The sequence below is a fragment of the Carcharhinus amblyrhynchos genome, chromosome 6 (assembly GCF_965287045.1).
Source record: "Carcharhinus amblyrhynchos chromosome 6, sCarAmb.v2.hapA, whole genome shotgun sequence".
Classification (NCBI taxonomy): Eukaryota; Metazoa; Chordata; class Chondrichthyes; order Carcharhiniformes; family Carcharhinidae; genus Carcharhinus; species Carcharhinus amblyrhynchos.
The window spans coordinates 69,377,401-69,396,675 of NC_137329.1; the positions used below are offsets into that span (position 1 = coordinate 69,377,401).

Genomic DNA, 19,275 nt, shown 5'->3' on the forward strand with positions numbered 1-19,275 from the left:
GTATTGTGTCTAATTTTGGACATCACACTTAAGGATGTAAAGGGTTTAAAGAAGATGTAGAAAAGATTTACTGGAATGGTTCCAGGAATAAGGGGTTCTAGTTACATGGATAGATTGGATAAACTGTGGCTGTTCTTCTTGGAGAAGGTTGAGGTTCAAAATCATGAGGTGTCTAGACAGTGTAGATAAAGGGAAACTGTGGCCACTGGTGGAAGGATGAAGAATTAGACTATGACAAGATAAGGGGAATGGCAAAAGAAACAATGGCAACATAAGGAATAAATCTTTCCATGCTGTCACTGCATGGAATCTGACTGCACTGCCTGAGCGTGTGGTGGAGGCAAATTCAATCATGGTTTTCAAGAGGGAAGAAAATAAATTGCAGGGCTATGGGGAAAGGCAAGGGGAGTGGAATTAGCCGAATTGCTCTAGTAGACAGCGGGCATGACCACACTGGGTTAAATGATCTGCTTCTGCGCTACAACCATTCTATGACCTGGGCTCAATTCCAGCCTTGGACAACTGTGTGGAGTTTGCATCTTCTCCCCGTGTCTGTGTGGATTTCCTCTGGGTGCTCCAGTTTCTTCCCACAGTAAAAAGATTAGATGGATTGGCCATGTTAGATTGCTGCTTAGTGTCAGGGGACTAGCAGGGTAAATATATGGATAGGGCTTGGTGAGATTGTGGTCGGTGCAGATTTGATGAGCCAAATGGCCTCCTTCTGCACTGTAGGGATTCTATAATTCCAAGGTGCTATTCCCAAGTAAAACCTTTAACATGGGGGTACGTCGTCCTCCTTTCACAAAGAAAGCAATAGCATGTTTTAACTGTTTATGCTGATGAACTATTAAGCTGATGAACTTGTGCTGCCCAATTCCACTCATCTCTAACTGTAGAGATTCAGTCACCTTCAGGCAAAAAGATGAGATCTGGCGGGCAAACATCAACAGAAGGAACATTACTATTCACAACATCCAAATCATCAATCTAGATGACAAATGAGGAAGTACTAAACATACTTTCTCAAAAGATTCATGAATGGGTGTTGCAACCAGACACTGGACATTCTTCTTGTGGATAGGCAACATGTTTTCTATTTCAATAAGACGTCCATGATTTATAGCAGCAGTTGAAAATGCCCCAGCAGTACCTGAAACAAAGCTGGAGAAGCTGAGCGTACTGACAGCAACTTGAGACTTCACCTTTCAGAGGGAGCATTTAAAATATGCCTTCACACAATCTGGCTTCAAGATTTTATCAAACGATCAGTGCAAGAACTTGGTTTTGCTTTATAAACAAAGTTGAATGATTGCACCTTACCCAAAGAGATAAACAAAGATCAATCTACACATTACTGAGCTAAATAATCCCAGTCACAGCTGCATACAGAGCATACAGTTAGCCTCAGGCTGAGGTCAGACAGGTGTGAAAGAAGAGCTAGGATTTCCACTCCTGATCTCTGATGTACATCAGGAATGTGAATGTACATTTAGGGACACTGGATGAAGACAAAATTATGGTGCCCTCCAGAGTCAGGTAATCTGCTGACACTCAGAGTCCTGGCTCTGGGCAGAGGACACCATCCACAAACCGCTAATGACATCACATCATTGAGATATCTCTATCATTGTCAACCTATCCATATATCTTTTTATTCATTCATCGGATGCAAGGTCAACTGTATTGCCCATCTCCAGCTGTCCTTGAGAAGATGATGGTGAGCCACTTTCTTAAACTGTTGCAATCCATTTGCACAATTAAGGAGGGAATTCTAGATTTTCACCCAGCAATGAAGGATGTTTTGCAACATCCTTTTGGAGGGGAACTTGTACCTGGTGGTGCTTGCTGCTCTTGTTTCTTCTAGGTAAAGTTTGTGGATTTGAAAGGAGGACCTGTCAAAGTAGTAATGGGGAATTGCTGCAGTGTATCTCATTGATGGTGGACACTGCTTCACAGGGCATCTGTGGTCAAGGGAGTAAACACAATGTGGTACATGGATCAAGCGTGCTCCTTCGCAACAGATGGTGTTGAGTTTCTCTGTTAAAGGTTTAACTTGGAATAGCATCTTAGAATCACAGAATGGTTACAGCACAGAAGGAAGGCTGGGCAGCATGGTGGCACAGTGTTTAGCACAGATGCCTCTCAGCACCAGAGACTTGGGTTCGATTCTGGCTTGGGTCACTTCTGTGTGGAATTTGCACATTCTGTCCATGTCTGCATGGTTTCCTTCAGATGTTCCGGTTTCCTTCCGCAGTCCAAGGATGTGTGGGTTAGGTGGATTGGCCATGTTAAATTGCTCCTTAGAGTCAGGGGGGCTAGCTAGGATAAATGCATGGGGTTATGGGGATAGGGCCTGGCTGGGATTGTGGTTGGTGCAGACTCGATGGGCTGAATGGCCTCCTTCTGCACTGTATGATTCTATGATATCTGCAAAACCATTCAACCAAGTATATTCATGTCTGCTCTTTGCGAGAGCAATTTTGCTAGTTGCACCCCCCCTTCCATTTTCTCCGTAGCCCTCCAATTTATTTTCGTCACGTACTTATCTAATTCCCTTGCTGTTGGATTTGCACTCATCAAGGTAAACGGAGAGTATTCTATCATTGGGCCTTGTAGATCGTGGGCAGTCTTTGGGGAGTCAAGAGGTAAGTTACTCTCTGCAGACTCACAACCGTTGATCTGTTCTTGCAGCCACAGTATGTATTTGGTCCAGTTCAGTTTCTGATCAATTGTAATCTCAAGATGTTGATAGTGGGGGATTCAGCAGTGGCAATGCTGTTGAATGTCAAGGGGAGGTAATTAGAATCTCTTGTTAGCGATGGTCATTGCCTGATGTCAATTTTACTTGGCTCTTAGCAGCCCAATCCTGAATGTTGTCCAGGGTTTTGCTGCATATGAACATGGATTGCATCATGATCAGTAGAATTGTGAATGGAATCAAACACTGTGCAATCATCAAAAAACTTTCTCACTTCTGACCTTATGATGGAAGAAGCCCTTGATGAAGCAGCCTTTGGTTGGGTCCTAGGAAACTATCTGGGGAACTCCCAGCAACAATGTCCTAGGGCTGAGATGATTGGTCTTTAATTATCTTCCTTAGTGTTAGGTATGACTCCAGCCAGTGGAGAGCTATCTCCCCATTCACTTCAGATTTTCTTTGACTTATTATTGTCACATGTATTAGCATACAGTGAAAGTATTGTTTCTTGCACGCAATACAGCCAAAACATACCGTTCATAGAGAAGGAAACAAGAGAGTGCAGAATGTACTGATACAGTCATAGCTAGGGCGTAGAGAAAAATCAACTTAATGCGAGATAGGTCTGTTCAAAAGTCTGATGGCAACAGGGAGGGAAGCTGTTCTTGAGTCAATTGGTACGTGACCTCAGACTTCTGTATCTTTTTTCTATGGAAGAAGGTGAAAGAGAAAACGTCTGGGATGCGTGGGGCCTTAATTATACTGGCTGCTTTGCCGAGAAAGTGGGAAATGTAGACAGAGTCAACGGATGGGAGGCCAGTTTGCATGACGGCTTCAGCTGCATTCACGACCTTTTGTAGATTCTTGTGGTCTTGGACAGAGCAGGAGCCATACCAAGCTGTGATAAAGCCAGAAAGAATGCTTTCTATGGTGCATCTATAAAATCTGGTAAGTCGAAGCTGACATGCCAAATTTCCTTAGTCTTCTAAGAAAGTTTTTGGGCTTTCTTAACTATAATGATGACATGGAGGGACCAGGACAGGTTGTTGGCAATCTGGACACCTAAAAACTTAAAGTTTTTGACCATTTCTACTTTGCTCTCATTGATGTAGACAGGGGCACGTTCTCCTCTATGCTTCCTGAGCTTGATGACAATCTTCTTCATTTTGTTGACATTGAGGGAAAGATTATTGCCGTCGCACCAGTTCACCAGATTCTCATTCCTGTACTCTGTCTCGTCATTGTTTGAGATCTGACCCACTACGGCGGTGTCATCAGCAACTTGAAAATTGAGTTGGACAGAAATTGGCCAGTCATAGGTGTGTAAGGAGTATAGTGGGGGCTAAGAACACAGCCTTGAGGCAGCAGTGTTGAAACTGATCATGGATGAGGTGTTGTTGCATATCCTTACTGATTGTAAGTTCAGGATCCAGTCGCAGAGGGAGGAGCCGAGGCCCAAGCCAGTTGAATTTGGAGACGAGTTACATAGGAATAATGGTGTTGAAGGCTGAGTTGTAGTCGATAAATAGGAGTCTTTGTTATCTAGGTGATCGAGGGTTGAGCGCAGGGCCAAGGAGATGGCGTCTGCTGTGGGCTTGTTGTGGCAGTAGGCAAACTGAAGTGGATCTAGGCAATCCTGGAGGCTAGGATTGATTTGTGCCATGGCTAACCTTTCAAAGCACTTCATAATGATGGATGTCAGAGCCACTGGACAACAGTCAGTAAGGCATGCTGCTTGGCTTTTCTTTGGTACTGTTATATATCTATGATATCCTTGAGGCTCTATTCAGTCAAATGGACTGAAGTCAAGTCATTGATGTCAAGGGTAGTCACTCTCACCTTGCCTCCTTTGCTGAGAATCCCTACAGTGCAGAAGGAGGCCATTTGGCCCATCATGTCTATATCAGAGTGCCATACCCAAGCCGAAACCCCATCCTATCCTCATAACCCTATGAATTTGCTCCATTAATGCCCCTAACCTACACATCTTGGGACACCGAAGGACAATTTAGCATGGCCAATCCACCTAACCTGCACATATTCGGTCTGCAGGAGGAAACCACAGTACCCTGAGGAAACCTACACAGACATGGGGAGAATATGCAAACTCCACACAGTTACCCAAGGCTAGAATTGAACCTGGGTCTCTGGCACTGTGAGGCAACAGAGTTAACCACTGTGCCACCGCTTGGAAAGCTTGGCCCATGGCTGTAATGAGTTCTGGAGCCTAGTGGCTCTAGTAGAACTCAAAAAGAGTACTAATGAGTAAGTTATTGCTGAGTAAGTGCCACTTAATAGCATTATTGACAACAATTTCTGTCATTTTGCTCATGATCTCAAGAAATTTGACGGGGCAGTAATTGATTAGGTTGAATTCATCCTGCTTCTTGTGGACAGGATATCCACATTTTGGGTGGATGCCAGTTGTACTGCAATAGTTTGGTTAGAGACATGGTTAGTTCAGGAGTCTAACCATTTCAAAACTATAGCTCAGATGTTGTCTGGGCCCACTGCAGTATTAAGTGGGTTCAACTGTTTTCTTGAGCGAATTGAATTGGCTGAAGACTGGCATCTGCAGTGGCACACATCTCGGTAGGAGGCGGAAACAGATCATCCCGTTCAGTGCCTTTGGTTGAGGGTGGTTGTAAATGCTTGTGGCTTGCCTTTTGTACTGATGTTTTGTTACTGCATATATTACTGGACTAGTAATCCAGAGACCTGGATTAATCATCTGGAGAAGTGTTCAAATCCCACCACGGCTGCTGGGGAATTTAAATGTGCTTAATTGAAGAACAAGCTGATTTTGGTGACCTTAGCTCTGGATAACCAGTCCTTTGTCCTGCAGAACTCCCCTTACCCATATCTTGGAACTTGTGATAAAAGTGGGAGAGCTTTCCCACAGATTAGTCAAACAAGAGCTTGGCGTAGTCAGTGTCACCAAATTATAGCTATCACTATCGGGTATGTCCTATCCCAAAAGGAGGACAGATCCATCAGAGGTTGCAACAAAGAGGTATACACTCAAGGAGAGTGTCATTGGGAAGCCTTAGCATTGACTCCAGGACCCCATGAAGTCAAACATGCGCAAGGAAATGTCTTGCTTATTCCCACCCACAGCCTATTTTCAGTTGATGAATCTATATTGAACAGCACTTTGAGAAAGCCCCGAGGATAACAAGGCCACAAAATGTACTCTGGATGGGGGTCATCAATGTCCATCATCAACGGTGGCTCACTAGCACCATTATTGACCAATCTGGCCAAGTCCTGAAGGATATAACTGGCAGAAGTGTCCCAAAAATGAAATACCAAACCACTGAAGTTACAGTACAGGACTACATGCATAGGAACATAGGAACAGGAGTAGACCATTCAGCCCTCGAGCCCATCTGCCATTCAACAAGATCATAAAGAGCAGTAGAAACAGCATGCTATAGGCAGAGCTAGGCAATTCCACAACCAACAGATCAGATCAAAGCTCTAAAGTTCTTCCAAATTCAACCAAGAATGTTGGTGGAATATCAAACAACTGGAAGAAAGCAGTGCCATAAACATCTCCATCCTCAGTGATTTTGGAGATCCTCTGATGGGTCTGTCCTCCTTTTGGGATAGGACATACCCGATAATGATAGCTATAATTTGGTGACACTGACTATGTCAAGCTCTTGCTTGACTAATCTGGGGGAAAGCTCTCCCATTTTTATCACAAGTTCCAAGATGGGTAAAGGGAGCTCTGCAGGACAAAGGACTGGTTATCCAGAGCTAAGGTCAGCAAAATCAGCTTGTTCTTCAATTAAGCACATTTAAATTCCCCAGCAGCCATGGTGGGATTTGAACACTTCTCCAGATAATTAATCCAGGTCTCTGGATTACTAGTCCAGTAACATAACCACAATACTATCGCACCACCCTTCTAAAGACATCCAGAAGGACAGCACATGACCTGTAAAACAATCATCAACACTTCACTTGTGATTATTTCTTTCAGGATTTCTCTGTCACCCTCTTACCTGAGGACTCCCACTTCATTCTTAAAGGCTTGTAGCTGTTGAGGAGTTGGAGCGGTAACATTCAGCATCTTCACTGCAACATCACCTGTGAACAAATAGCATTTACAGAACAGAACATGGTAACCCTAAAAGACAGTAAATGGCTATCGCAGCCACCAAAATACCAGGTGAGTTAGCGCGAAAGAAGGTATACTCACCCAGTGGATGACAATTTATCTAATCAGTAACTAATCTATGAATCTAAGGAATGAAAATTCTCAGGCAGCATGGTAGCACAGTGGATAGCACTGCTGCCTCACAGCGTCAGGGACTCAGGTTTGATTACCGACTTGGGTTTGTGTGTGATGTTTGCACGTTGTCTCCCGTGTCCGCATGTGTTTCCTCCGGCTGCTCCAGTTTTCTCCCACATTCTGAAAGACGTGTTGGTTAGGTGCATTGACCTAAACAGGAGCTGAACTGTGACTACTAAGGGAATTTCACAGTAACTTCATTGCATCGAAACGTATTTGTAAGTCTTACTTGTGCCTAATAAATAAACTTGACTTTTACTTTATATGTTCTAATCTCCATTAACTCAGGTAGGATGGATACTCTCTGAAATGGATGGAAGGGGATGGACAGGGCCACTCTTAACAGCTGCCCAATTACCCGTATTGGAAAGTGAGTGTGCATGGACGCTGTGTTGGGGCAGGATTAGACTCCGCTGAAAGCTAACATGCAGATACAGCAAGTAATTGAGAAAGCAAATGGTATATGCCTTTATTAAAAGACAATTTAAGTAGAAGAGAAAATATGTCTTACTGCGATCATATAAAGCCTTAGTGAGACTGTACCAGGAGTAGTGTGTGCAGTTTTGGTCTCCTTACCTAAGGAAATATATTCTTGTCATTAGAGGGAGTGCAACAATGGTTCACTACATTAATTCCTGGAATGGAGGGATTGTCCAATGAGGAAAGATTATCGATACAGGGCCTTTATTCTCTAGAGTTTAGAAGAATGAGAAGTGATCTCATTGAAACACACAATTTTTACAGGACTTGACAGGATAGGTGTAGGAGGGGTCTAGAACTGGGGGACACAGTCTCAGAATAAGAGGCAGATCATTTTGGACTGAGATCGGGGGAAATACTTCACTCAGAGGTTGGTGAATCTTTGGAATTCAGATGGCTGTGGAGTCTCAATCATTGAGTATGTTCAAAACTGTGACTGATAGATTTTTACATATTAAAAACATCAAAGGACATGGGGGAATAATGCAGGAAAATGGTATGAAGGCAGAAGATCAGCCATGGTCTTATTGAATAATGAAGCAGGCTCTAAGGACTGAATGGCCTACTCCTGCTCCTATTTATTATATTCTTATGTAACCTCCCTGCAGTCAACAGTCTGCTGACACTAGCTGCCAAGGTGACAAAAAAAAACAAGGTGAATGCAGCAGCCACAGAAACCTATTACAGGACAGAGTCTGGGCCTTCAAAGGAGGGTAGGAAGAAAACTGGCAAGTAAAGACCCTAGGCAATTCCAATTTCAGGGAATTGGCAATGTTTTCAAAGGTGACCCTTGCAGATTAATTCCATAGTCAGCACCTTCAGAAGAAAAGGGATGTCCAAGAATCAAGCCGTGTTTTGCACACTTTTGCCAATCAGGTCTTAGGATGTTACTGAATCCATCCAATACTTTTCCTCAAGCATCCTATTGTAAAAGCTGTGAGCCTATCCCATCACTCATTAAGTCCTGTCTATATTCAGCTCTTTTTCCTCACATCTGATTGACATCACTTGATCCCATTACCAAATATGTATTGATCTCAATCTTGAATGTTTCAATTGACCAAACATTAGTATCCATTTTGAGCAGAGTACAAATACGTGCGCAATGCTGTTACTGGGTAGCCGAACTCATGATTCATCTGGACACCATATACGAGGTTATTACTGGTCTCAAACTAATACACCTTCAATTATATCAGAAGTCTTCAAAATATAGTTGGAGGCTAGATTGTGAATAATAGAGACAACTTCAATGGCCTAAATGGTTTTTCCTCAATCTTCTCCCTCATTGGCTATACTACCTGACCTGGTTAAACAAATCTCACCTATCATGGTGAAGGCTCATGGGATACAAGGCCAGGTATGTAGATGGGTGGAGAACTGGCTTGGGAGGAGGAGACAGCGAGTAGTAGTGGAAGGCTCCTTTTCCAATTGGAGGTCTGTCACCAGTGGTGTGCCACAGGGCTCGGTACTAGGACCTCTTCTATTTGTGGTATATATTAATGACTTGGAAGAGGGGGTAGGTGGTGTGATCAGCAAATTTGCTGATGACACTAAGATGGTTGGATTGGCGGGTACTGAGGAGCAGTGCCTGGCAATGCAACAGGACATAGACAGGCTGGTAGATTGGGCAGATAGATGGCAAATGGAATTTAATCCGGAGAAATGCGAGGTGATGCACTTTGGCCGGAATAATGTGGAGGGGAGTTATACGATAAAAGGTAGAACTATCCGGAGTATAGATACGCAGAGAGACCTGGGGGTGCAAGTGCACAAGTCCCTGAAGGTGTCGGTGCAGGTGCAGAATGTGATGAGGAAAGCGTATGGTATGTTAGCCTTCATAGGAAGGGGTATAGAATATAAGAGTAGGAGTCTGATGTTGCAGTTGTATAGAACGTTGGTTAGGCCTCACTTAGAGTACTGCGTCCAGTTCTGGTCGCCGTACTACCGAAAGGATGTAGAGATCCTGGAGAGAGTGCAGAGGAGATTTACCAGGATGCTGCCTGGTATGGAAGGGCTGTCTTACGAGGAAAGATTGAACGAACTTGGGCTGTTTTCCCTTGAGAGACGTCGGCTGAGGGGGGATCTAATAGAGGTTTATAAGATTATGAAGGGGATAGATAGAGTAAATGGTGGTAAGCTTTTTCCGCTATTAGAAATGGATAGAACGAGGGGTCACGGGCTTAGGGTGAGGGGGGCTAGGTATAAGACAAATATTAGAGGGCAGTTTTTCACGCAAAGGGTAGTGGGGGTGTGGAATGCACTACCGAGTAAGGTGGTGGAAGCAGGCACGCTAGGGTTGTTTAAGAGTCACTTGGACAGCCACATGAGCAGGCTACATATAGGGGGATATAGCAGGCCTTACTAAACATTGTAGGCTTGGGATTACGTTTTTGCCTCAGGGATGTTACAGTCTTTGCCTGTTTAATAATGAATTTTTTGTCTCCACAGGCATTTAAGTCCAGCAAGGGGCATGCATGCGGCAGGTTGTAGTGGGCTGCTCTTGGACGTTGCTTCGGGAGTTGCCTATTGCTTCATGTCGTTAGTGTGCTTAAACTGGACCATCTCGAGGGCAACATGACAGCTCAGAGACTATCTCTGTTGCTGTGCGGACACATGGATTTGGGCCTGTGTCTGTGGGAGTTTGCACGTTCTCCCCGTGGTTGCGTGGGTTTCCTCCGGGTACTCCGGTTTCCTCCCACATCCCAAAGATGTGCTTTTAGGCTGATTGATTGGGTACTAAATTGTCCCTAAATTGGACCTCCCTGATCCTCGCACATTAGGCGTAGACTAAAATCATGAATAGGTCACTGAGACAATGGGACGGCGGCGTGGGCTCGTTGGGCCGAAGGGCCTGTTTCCCGTGCTGTGTTGTTCTTTGTTATCATTGTTACACGCCAGGAAAGTTAGTTACATAAAATATATTCTGCATTGATTCCGTACAGTGCTTGGCATTATTTTACTTTTGTCTTTGGGGAAACGGGGGCACTCACTTTCTGTGACTTTCTGCTTTTTTGCCCTGTGAAAAGCAAGATCCTGGAACCTTGGCAATGAAATTAAAACTTAAAGGTTAAAGCTGCAAGAATTCTCTACCACAGCAAGCAACTGAGGCCAAAACATCTTTATGTTTCCAAGGAAGCTTTTGGGGGTGAAAGAATATGGGCAGAAGGTGAGATCAGGTTATTGAGCTGATGATCAGCCATGATCACAATGAATGGTGCAGCAGACTAGAAGGGCCGATTGGCTTACTCCTGCTCCTATTTTCTATGTTTCTATGACATTACATTAAACTGATCATGGAGAGAGTCGGGGTTGTAGCCACATATTCCCAACCAGTGCGCAGAAGCTTCTTAGTCCTCCAGACCTTCAAAGACATTTCAACAGCACCCAGTGCATTCCAAAAATATAAGTTAAAGTTTATTTATAAGTCACAAGTAAGGCTTACAATAACACTGCAACGAAGTTACTGTGAAATTCTCCTAGTCACTGCAGTCCAGCGCCTGTTCCAGTCAATGCACCTAACCAGCACGTCTTTCAGAACGTGGGAGGAAACCAGAGCACCTGGGCAAAACCCACACAGACAGGGGGAGAACATGCAAACTTCACAGAGTGACCCAAGCTGGAAATCGAACCTGGGTCCCTGGCGCTGTGAACCAATAGTGCTAACCATTGTGCCACCTCTAATACTGAATCCAGGAAATAATCACCAGCTAAATACCTATCCACCACTTTTCTAACCAATAAAACAACGGTTAGTTGCTATAAGCATTTCAAATGGGTGGCACACTTGTGACAGTACCTCACATACAGTAGGGTATTCTCACACTCTCAGAGCAAGATAGGGTGAGAATTAACAGCGCATGTTTCATTCTACACTAAATTCTTCACTTTTGGAGTTAGTTCACTAACTCATAAACGCAAAATTCTGGTGATTTGTTGATCATTTTCAGCCAATTTATCTTCTGAGAGCAAATCAGAAGCTTCTTTTAATACCTTTCCTCGGCTCCTGATTACACAATGATATACTGCCATTACCCAATATGCTTCCTGATGAGGATAGATAAATTACAGAACAATCCTATTGCTTTTGAGAGGGAACTCAAATTTTAACATGAAGTCTTTATGCAAATTGTTCCATTATTGACTGCATTCTTAAGAACACCCATCAGTAAAACGCAGCAATTACACACCATAGATGATTCTCAGATGAGATTGCACGTGCCTGAGATACTTCCACTGGGGAGTGACATACACTGAAATGTTTCGGGATCATTGAGATGCTCTGACATATGTCAAATAGCAGCAATCCTTTCCCAAACAAACCCACCCTCTTCACTACGTACCATGCCACTTTCCCTTGTACACTGTTCCAAACGAGCCTGATCCTATCCTTTGGCCCAGTGTGATTTGACCTTCTGAAATCTCCCAGTCGTCACTGGAGTCCCTCCGCCCAAGAGTTTTCTACAAAGCAGAACAAAAATAACAGAAGATAATGAAATCCACAAAGTTTTGTAGCACAACTATTAAACAGCATTCATGATGGAAGCCCCATTTACTTTCTGACTCAATTCATAACAAATGCCATTCACATTTGACTCTCTGTAAGGGCCCAACATTTCAACCATTATTTTGCTCAAAGAATTTTGCAATGTGCAGTGGGACATGCATTTGTCACTGTGAGCTCCCAAATAGCATGTTCTGAGTTCTAATCTCTCTACTGAAAGGCCTGACGCTTCATGTCTTAGACATCTTTCTTGAACTTTGGCAGGATGTGCGCATTTCTATGCCTTTCCATCAATGGAGAGGATAATCAAAAGAATGAACAAGTTACCAAGATGGTCAGACAGATGTGGTACAGATATGGGCTCATTAACAGCCACATGGGAATTTGGTGGTGTTGGTATTCTGGAATGATGGAATTGAGTAGGCCAAAGGGCCTTTTGTATCATCTGAACAGACCACTAATTAAACTCCACACGAGGTGAAACAAATTTGAAAATGGGCCAAGATTACAGTATCACAAACTAACATCAGTGGAAAAGGCATCTAACCACGAAGAACATCCATTCCATCTGATGTTATCTACCCTTCTTTTCCCTCCAACTCCGTACCCCTCCCCGTTCCATCTTGCCATGCCCAGCCGTCCTAGCCCATGGAAGCTAACAATCACTTTTGCCTCCCTTCAGGCCTGAAACTTTACCTGTTGATTGCGCAAATGTTCCAGCAAAGTAGTTTGGCCCCTCACTGCCATTATGTGAGAGAGGGCACGCGCATGAGAGAGAGGGGGAAGAGCGAGAGAGCGAGAGAGGGGGAAGAGCGAGAGAGCGAGAGAGGGGGAAGAGCGAGAGAGCGAGAGAGGGGGAAGAGCGAGAGAGCGAGAGAGGGGGAAGAGCGAGAGAGCGAGAGAGGGGGAAGAGCGAGAGAGCGAGAGAGGGGGAAGAGCGAGAGAGCGAGAGAGGGGGAAGAGCGAGAGAGCGAGAGAGGGGGAAGAGCGAGAGAGCGAGAGAGGGGGAAGAGCGAGAGAGCGAGAGAGGGGGAAGAGCGAGAGAGGGGGAAGAGCGAGAGAGCGAGAGAGGGGGAAGAGCGAGAGAGCGAGAGAGGGGGAAGAGCGAGAGAGCGAGAGAGGGGGAAGAGCGAGAGAGCGAGAGAGGGGGAAGAGCGAGAGAGCGAGAGAGGGGGAAGAGCGAGAGAGCGAGAGAGGGGGAAGAGCGAGAGAGCGAGAGAGGGGGAAGAGCGAGAGAGCGAGAGAGGGGGAAGAGCGAGAGAGCGAGAGAGGGGGAAGAGCGAGAGAGCGAGAGAGGGGGAAGAGCGAGAGAGCGAGAGAGGGGGAAGAGCGAGAGAGCGAGAGAGGGGGAAGAGCGAGAGAGCGAGAGAGGGGGAAGAGCGAGAGAGCGAGAGAGGGGGAAGAGCGAGAGAGCGAGAGAGGGGGAAGAGCGAGAGAGCGAGAGAGGGGGAAGAGCGAGAGAGCGAGAGAGGGGGAAGAGCGAGAGAGCGAGAGAGGGGGAAGAGCGAGAGAGCGAGAGAGGGGGAAGAGCGAGAGAGGGGGAAGAGCGAGAGAGCGAGAGAGGGGGAAGAGCGAGAGAGCGAGAGAGGGGGAAGAGCGAGAGAGCGAGAGAGGGGGAAGAGCGAGAGAGCGAGAGAGGGGGAAGAGCGAGAGAGCGAGAGAGGGGGAAGAGCGAGAGAGCGAGAGAGGGGGAAGAGCGAGAGAGCGAGAGAGGGGGAAGAGCGAGAGAGCGAGAGAGGGGGAAGAGCGAGAGAGCGAGAGAGGGGGAAGAGCGAGAGAGCGAGAGAGGGGGAAGAGCGAGAGAGCGAGAGAGGGGGAAGAGCGAGAGAGCGAGAGAGGGGGAAGAGCGAGAGAGCGAGAGAGGGGGAAGAGCGAGAGAGCGAGAGAGGGGGAAGAGCGAGAGAGAGAGAGAGGGGAAAGAGCGAGAGAGAGAGAGAGGGGGAAGAGCGAGAGAGAGAGAGAGGGGGAAGAGCGAGAGAGAGAGAGAGGGGGAAGAGCGAGAGAGGGGGGGAAGAGCGAGAGAGGGGGGAAGAGCGAGAGAGGGGGGGAAGAGCGAGAGAGGGGGGGAAGAGCGAGAGAGAGAGAGAGGGGGAAGAGCGAGAGAGGGGGGGAAGAGCGAGAGAGGGGGGGAAGAGCGAGAGAGGGGGGGAAGAGCGAGAGAGGGGGGGAAGAGCGAGAGAGGGGGGGAAGAGCGAGAGAGGGGGGGAAGAGCGAGAGAGGGGGGGAAGAGCGAGAGAGGGGGGGAAGAGCGAGAGAGGGGGGGAAGAGCGAGAGAGGGGGGGAAGAGCGAGAGAGGGGGGGAAGAGCGAGAGAGGGGGGGAAGAGCGAGAGAGGGGGGGAAGAGCGAGAGAGGGGGGGAAGAGCGAGAGAGGGGGGGAAGAGCGAGAGAGGGGGGGAAGAGCGAGAGAGGGGGGGAAGAGCGAGAGAGGGGGGGAAGAGCGAGAGAGGGGGGGAAGAGCGAGAGAGGGGGGGAAGAGCGAGAGAGGGGGGGAAGAGCGAGAGAGGGGGGGAAGAGCGAGAGAGGGGGGGAAGAGCGAGAGAGGGGGGGAAGAGCGAGAGAGGGGGGGAAGAGCGAGAGAGGGGGGGAAGAGCGAGAGAGGGGGGGAAGAGCGAGAGAGGGGGGGAAGAGCGAGAGAGGGGGGGAAGAGCGAGAGAGGGGGGGAAGAGCGAGAGAGGGGGGGAAGAGCGAGAGAGGGGGGGAAGAGCGAGAGAGGGGGGGAAGAGCGAGAGAGGGGGGGAAGAGCGAGAGAGGGGGGGAAGAGCGAGAGAGGGGGGGAAGAGCGAGAGAGGGGGGGAAGAGCGAGAGAGGGGGGGAAGAGCGAGAGAGGGGGGGAAGAGCGAGAGAGGGGGGGAAGAGCGAGAGAGGGGGGGAAGAGCGAGAGAGGGGGGGAAGAGCGAGAGAGGGGGGGAAGAGCGAGAGAGGGGGGGAAGAGCGAGAGAGGGGGGGAAGAGCGAGAGAGGGGGGGAAGAGCGAGAGAGGGGGGGAAGAGCGAGAGAGGGGGGGAAGAGCGAGAGAGGGGGGGAAGAGCGAGAGAGGGGGGGAAGAGCGAGAGAGGGGGGGAAGAGCGAGAGAGGGGGGGAAGAGCGAGAGAGGGGGGGAAGAGCGAGAGAGGGGGGGAAGAGCGAGAGAGGGGGGGAAGAGCGAGAGAGGGGGGGAAGAGCGAGAGAGGGGGGGAAGAGCGAGAGAGGGGGGGAAGAGCGAGAGAGGGGGGGAAGAGCGAGAGAGGGGGGGAAGAGCGAGAGAGGGGGGGAAGAGCGAGAGAGGGGGGGAAGAGCGAGAGAGGGGGGGAAGAGCGAGAGAGGGGGGGAAGAGCGAGAGAGGGGGGGAAGAGCGAGAGAGGGGGGGAAGAGCGAGAGAGGGGGGGAAGAGCGAGAGAGGGGGGGAAGAGCGAGAGAGGGGGGGAAGAGCGAGAGAGGGGGGGAAGAGCGAGAGAGGGGGGGAAGAGCGAGAGAGGGGGGGAAGAGCGAGAGAGGGGGGGAAGAGCGAGAGAGGGGGGGAAGAGCGAGAGAGGGGGGGAAGAGCGAGAGAGGGGGGGAAGAGCGAGAGAGGGGGGGAAGAGCGAGAGAGGGGGGGAAGAGCGAGAGAGGGGGGGAAGAGCGAGAGAGGGGGGGAAGAGCGAGAGAGGGGGGGAAGAGCGAGAGAGGGGGGGAAGAGCGAGAGAGGGGGGGAAGAGCGAGAGAGGGGGGGAAGAGCGAGAGAGGGGGGGAAGAGCGAGAGAGGGGGGGAAGAGCGAGAGAGGGGGGGAAGAGCGAGAGAGGGGGGGAAGAGCGAGAGAGGGGGGGAAGAGCGAGAGAGGGGGGGAAGAGCGAGAGAGGGGGGGAAGAGCGAGAGAGGGGGGGAAGAGCGAGAGAGGGGGGGAAGAGCGAGAGAGGGGGGGGAAGAGCGAGAGAGGGGGGGGAAGAGCGAGAGAGGGGGGGGAAGACGAGAGAGGGGGGGAAGAGCGAGAGAGGGGGGGGAAGAGCGAGAGAGGGGGGGGAAGAGCGAGAGAGGGGGGGGAAGAGCGAGAGAGGGGGGGGAAGAGCGAGAGAGGGGGGGAAGAGCGAGAGAGGGGGGGAAGAGCGAGAGAGGGGGGGAAGAGCGAGAGAGGGGGGGAAGAGCGAGAGAGGGGGGGAAGAGCGAGAGAGGGGGGGAAGAGCGAGAGAGGGGGGGAAGAGCGAGAGAGGGGGGGAAGAGCGAGAGAGGGGGGGAAGAGCGAGAGAGGGGGGGAAGAGCGAGAGAGGGGGGGAAGAGCGAGAGAGGGGGGGAAGAGCGAGAGAGGGGGGGAAGAGCGAGAGAGGGGGGGAAGAGCGAGAGAGGGGGGGAAGAGCGAGAGAGGGGGGGAAGAGCGAGAGAGGGGGGGAAGAGCGAGAGAGGGGGGGAAGAGCGAGAGAGGGGGGGAAGAGCGAGAGAGGGGGGGAAGAGCGAGAGAGGGGGGGAAGAGCGAGAGAGGGGGGGAAGAGCGAGAGAGGGGGGGAAGAGCGAGAGAGGGGGAAGAGCGAGAGAGGGGGAAGAGCGAGAGAGGGGGAAGAGCGAGAGAGGGGGAAGAGCGAGAGAGGGGGGGAAGAGCGAGAGAGGGGGAAGAGCGAGAGAGGGGGAAGAGCGAGAGAGGGGGAAGAGCGAGAGAGGGGGAAGAGCGAGAGAGGGGGAAGAGCGAGAGAGGGGGAAGAGCGAGAGAGGGGGAAGAACGAGAGAGGGGGAAGAACGAGAGAGGGGGAAGAACGAGAGAGGGGGAAGAACGAGAGAGGGGGAAGAACGAGAGAGGGGGAAGAGCGAGAGAGGGGGAAGAACGAGAGAGGGGGAAGAGCGAGAGAGCGAGAGAGCGAGAGAGGGCGTGTGCATGAGAGAGGGGGAAGAGCGAGAGAGGGCGTGCGCATGAGAGAGGGGGAAGAGCGAGAGAGGGCGCGCGCATGAGAGAGGGGGAAGAGCGAGAGAGAGAGAGGGCGCGCGCACGAGAGAGGGGGAAGAGCGAGAGAGAGAGAGGGCTCGCGCACGAGAGAGGGGGAAGAGCGAGAGAGAGAGAGGGCGCGCGCATGAGAGAGGGGGAAGAGCGAGAGAGGGCGCACGCATGAGAGGGGGAAGAGCAAGAGAGGGCGCGCGCATGAGAGAGGGGGAAGAGCGAGAGAGAGAGAGGGCGCGCGCATGAGAGAGGGGGAAGAGAGAGAGAGGGCGCACGCATGAGAGAGGGGGAAGAGAGAGAGAGAGAGGGCGCGCGCATGAGAGAGGGGGAAGAGAGAGAGAGGGCGTACGCATGAGAGAGAGGGAAGAGAGAGAGAGAGCGCGCGCATGAGAGAGAGGGAAGAGAGAGAGAGAGAGAGAGAGAGGGCGCGCGCATGAGAGAGGGGGAAGAGCGAGAGAGGGCGCACGCATGAGAGAGGGGGAAGAGCAAGAGAGGGCGCGCGCATGAGAGAGGGGGAAGAGCGAGAGAGAGAGAGGGCGCGCGCATGAGAGAGGGGGAAGAGAGAGAGAGGGCGCACGCATGAGAGAGAGGGAAGAGAGAGAGAGAGAGAGAGAGGGCGCACGCATGAGAGAGAGGGAAGAGAGAGAGAGAGGGCGCGCGCATGAGAGAGGGGGGAGAGCGAGAGAGGGCGCGCGCATGAGAGAGGGGGGGAGAGCGAGAGAGGGCGCGCGCATGAGAGAGAGGGAAGAGAGAGAGGGCGCGCGCGTGAGAGAGGGGGAAGAGAGAGACGCATGAGAGAGAGGGAAGAGAGAGAGAGAGGGCGCGCGCATGAGAGAGAGGGAAGAGAGGGAAGAGAGAGAGAGAGCGCGCATGAGAGAGAGGGAAGAGAGAGGGAGAGGGCGCGCGCATGAGAGAGGGAAGAGAGAGAGGGCGCGCGCATGAGAGAGAGAGGGCGCGCGCATGAGAGAGAGGGAAGAGAGAGAGAGGGCGCGCGCATGAGAGGGGGAAGAGAGAGGGCGCGTGCATGAGAGAGAGGGAAGAGAGAGAGAGGGCACGCGCATGAGAGAGAGGGAGAGAGAGAGACAGGGCGCGCGCATGAGAGAGAGGGAAGAGAGAGAGGGCGCGCGCTTGAGAGAGAGGGAAGAGAGAGGGAAGAGAGAGAGAGAGGGCGCGTGCATGAGAGAGGGAAGAGAGAGAGACAGGGCGCGCGCATGAGAGAGGGGGAAGAGAGAGGGCGTGCGCATGAGAGAGAGGGAAGAGAGAGAGAGAAGGGGCGCGCGCATGAGAGAGGGAAGAGAGAGAGAGAGAGAGGGCGCGTGCGTGAGAGAGGGAAGAGAGAGCGAGGGTGCGCGCACGAGAGAGAGGGAAGAGAGAGAGGAAGAGAAAGACAACACAGAAAGAGAGACAGAGAATGATCTGCTGCTTACCATCTTATTACGGTCTTCGGTTGATGAGGATGATGACTTCCTCTCTCTGGGCTGGGTACCAGGTGACTTCTGCAACGTTTTGACGCTAGTCAGAGAACCGGGCAGCGAAGCAGGTGGGGTGGCAGAGAGCCCCGATGTGGACCCTGGTTACATTTTTTTTAATAGAAGTGTGGCAGGAGGGGCAGAGAGGAATCAAGAGATAAGAGAAAGTAGAATCATTACTACAGCAAAGATTCATCCAAAAAAAGGCAAGGAGCTAGACTATAAAGTTGGACAGTCCATGCAGGGTACAACACTGGTGAATGATCTCGCAGCCAAAGTGACTCCCAAGATAAGGGGTGACCATGCACATAACCGATGCTATACCTTTGATTAAGAGTTGAGGGAGGATACAGAAATAGAGAAGCGTGAAGCTATGGCCGTTAACAGGAAATTTCCCGTTCATGTTGCAGTGAATAAGCTAAAGCAGCAACTTGAAAAAGCACCTCGCCCTCTCGTTACTAACTGTGCAGTGGGTAAGCTATCAGCCGGAGGTCAGGGTTGCCATGTAATTCAAACTCTTCAAGCTTTTGTGCCCATTTTCGGTTGGAGCAAAAAATAAGACTGCAGAGTAGCTTAAATATATTGGATGTCTTGATAGGAATCCAGTAGGGCAGAAACCAATGTGCTTTATGACTGTTATTTTTAGGGAAAGTTTACAGTTGACAACTGCAAATGCTACTTTTATTTAATCAAGGGCTCACGCTCAGACTACTACTGAGGATGACTACATATAACAAACAGACTCTCTGTAAGGGCCACGTACAACAATAGTCAACAACAGGTGGTCTGCATGAGTGAGTTTCCAAACAAGGGAGTAGCTTGCTTTAGGATAGGCCCAAAAATCAAACAGGCTGCTACACTTCATGATTGGATTCACATAGAAAAAAATGCTATTTGGCTAAGGGAGTGCAGGGGTTAGCTGGCAACCTTGAAACCGTATCCAGCAG

The 19,275-nt window shown here is 50.1% G+C and overlaps 1 protein-coding gene across 4 annotated transcripts in view; it reads right to left on the reverse strand.

Annotated features, from left to right (window-relative positions):
* Nucleotides 1–19,275, reverse strand: part of braf (B-Raf proto-oncogene, serine/threonine kinase) — a 130,504-nt gene that overhangs the window by 29,699 nt on the left and 81,530 nt on the right. For all 4 annotated transcript variants that reach the window (XM_080190608.1, XM_080190605.1, XM_080190609.1 and 1 more), the window contains 3 exons: nt 18,287–18,429; nt 11,822–11,939; nt 6,709–6,793 (listed from right to left, as the gene is read on the reverse strand). In XM_080190608.1, coding sequence (XP_080046734.1) covers nt 6,709–6,793; nt 11,822–11,939; nt 18,287–18,429 — 346 coding nt within the window. The remainder of the gene's footprint in view (nt 1–6,708; nt 6,794–11,821; nt 11,940–18,286; nt 18,430–19,275) is intronic.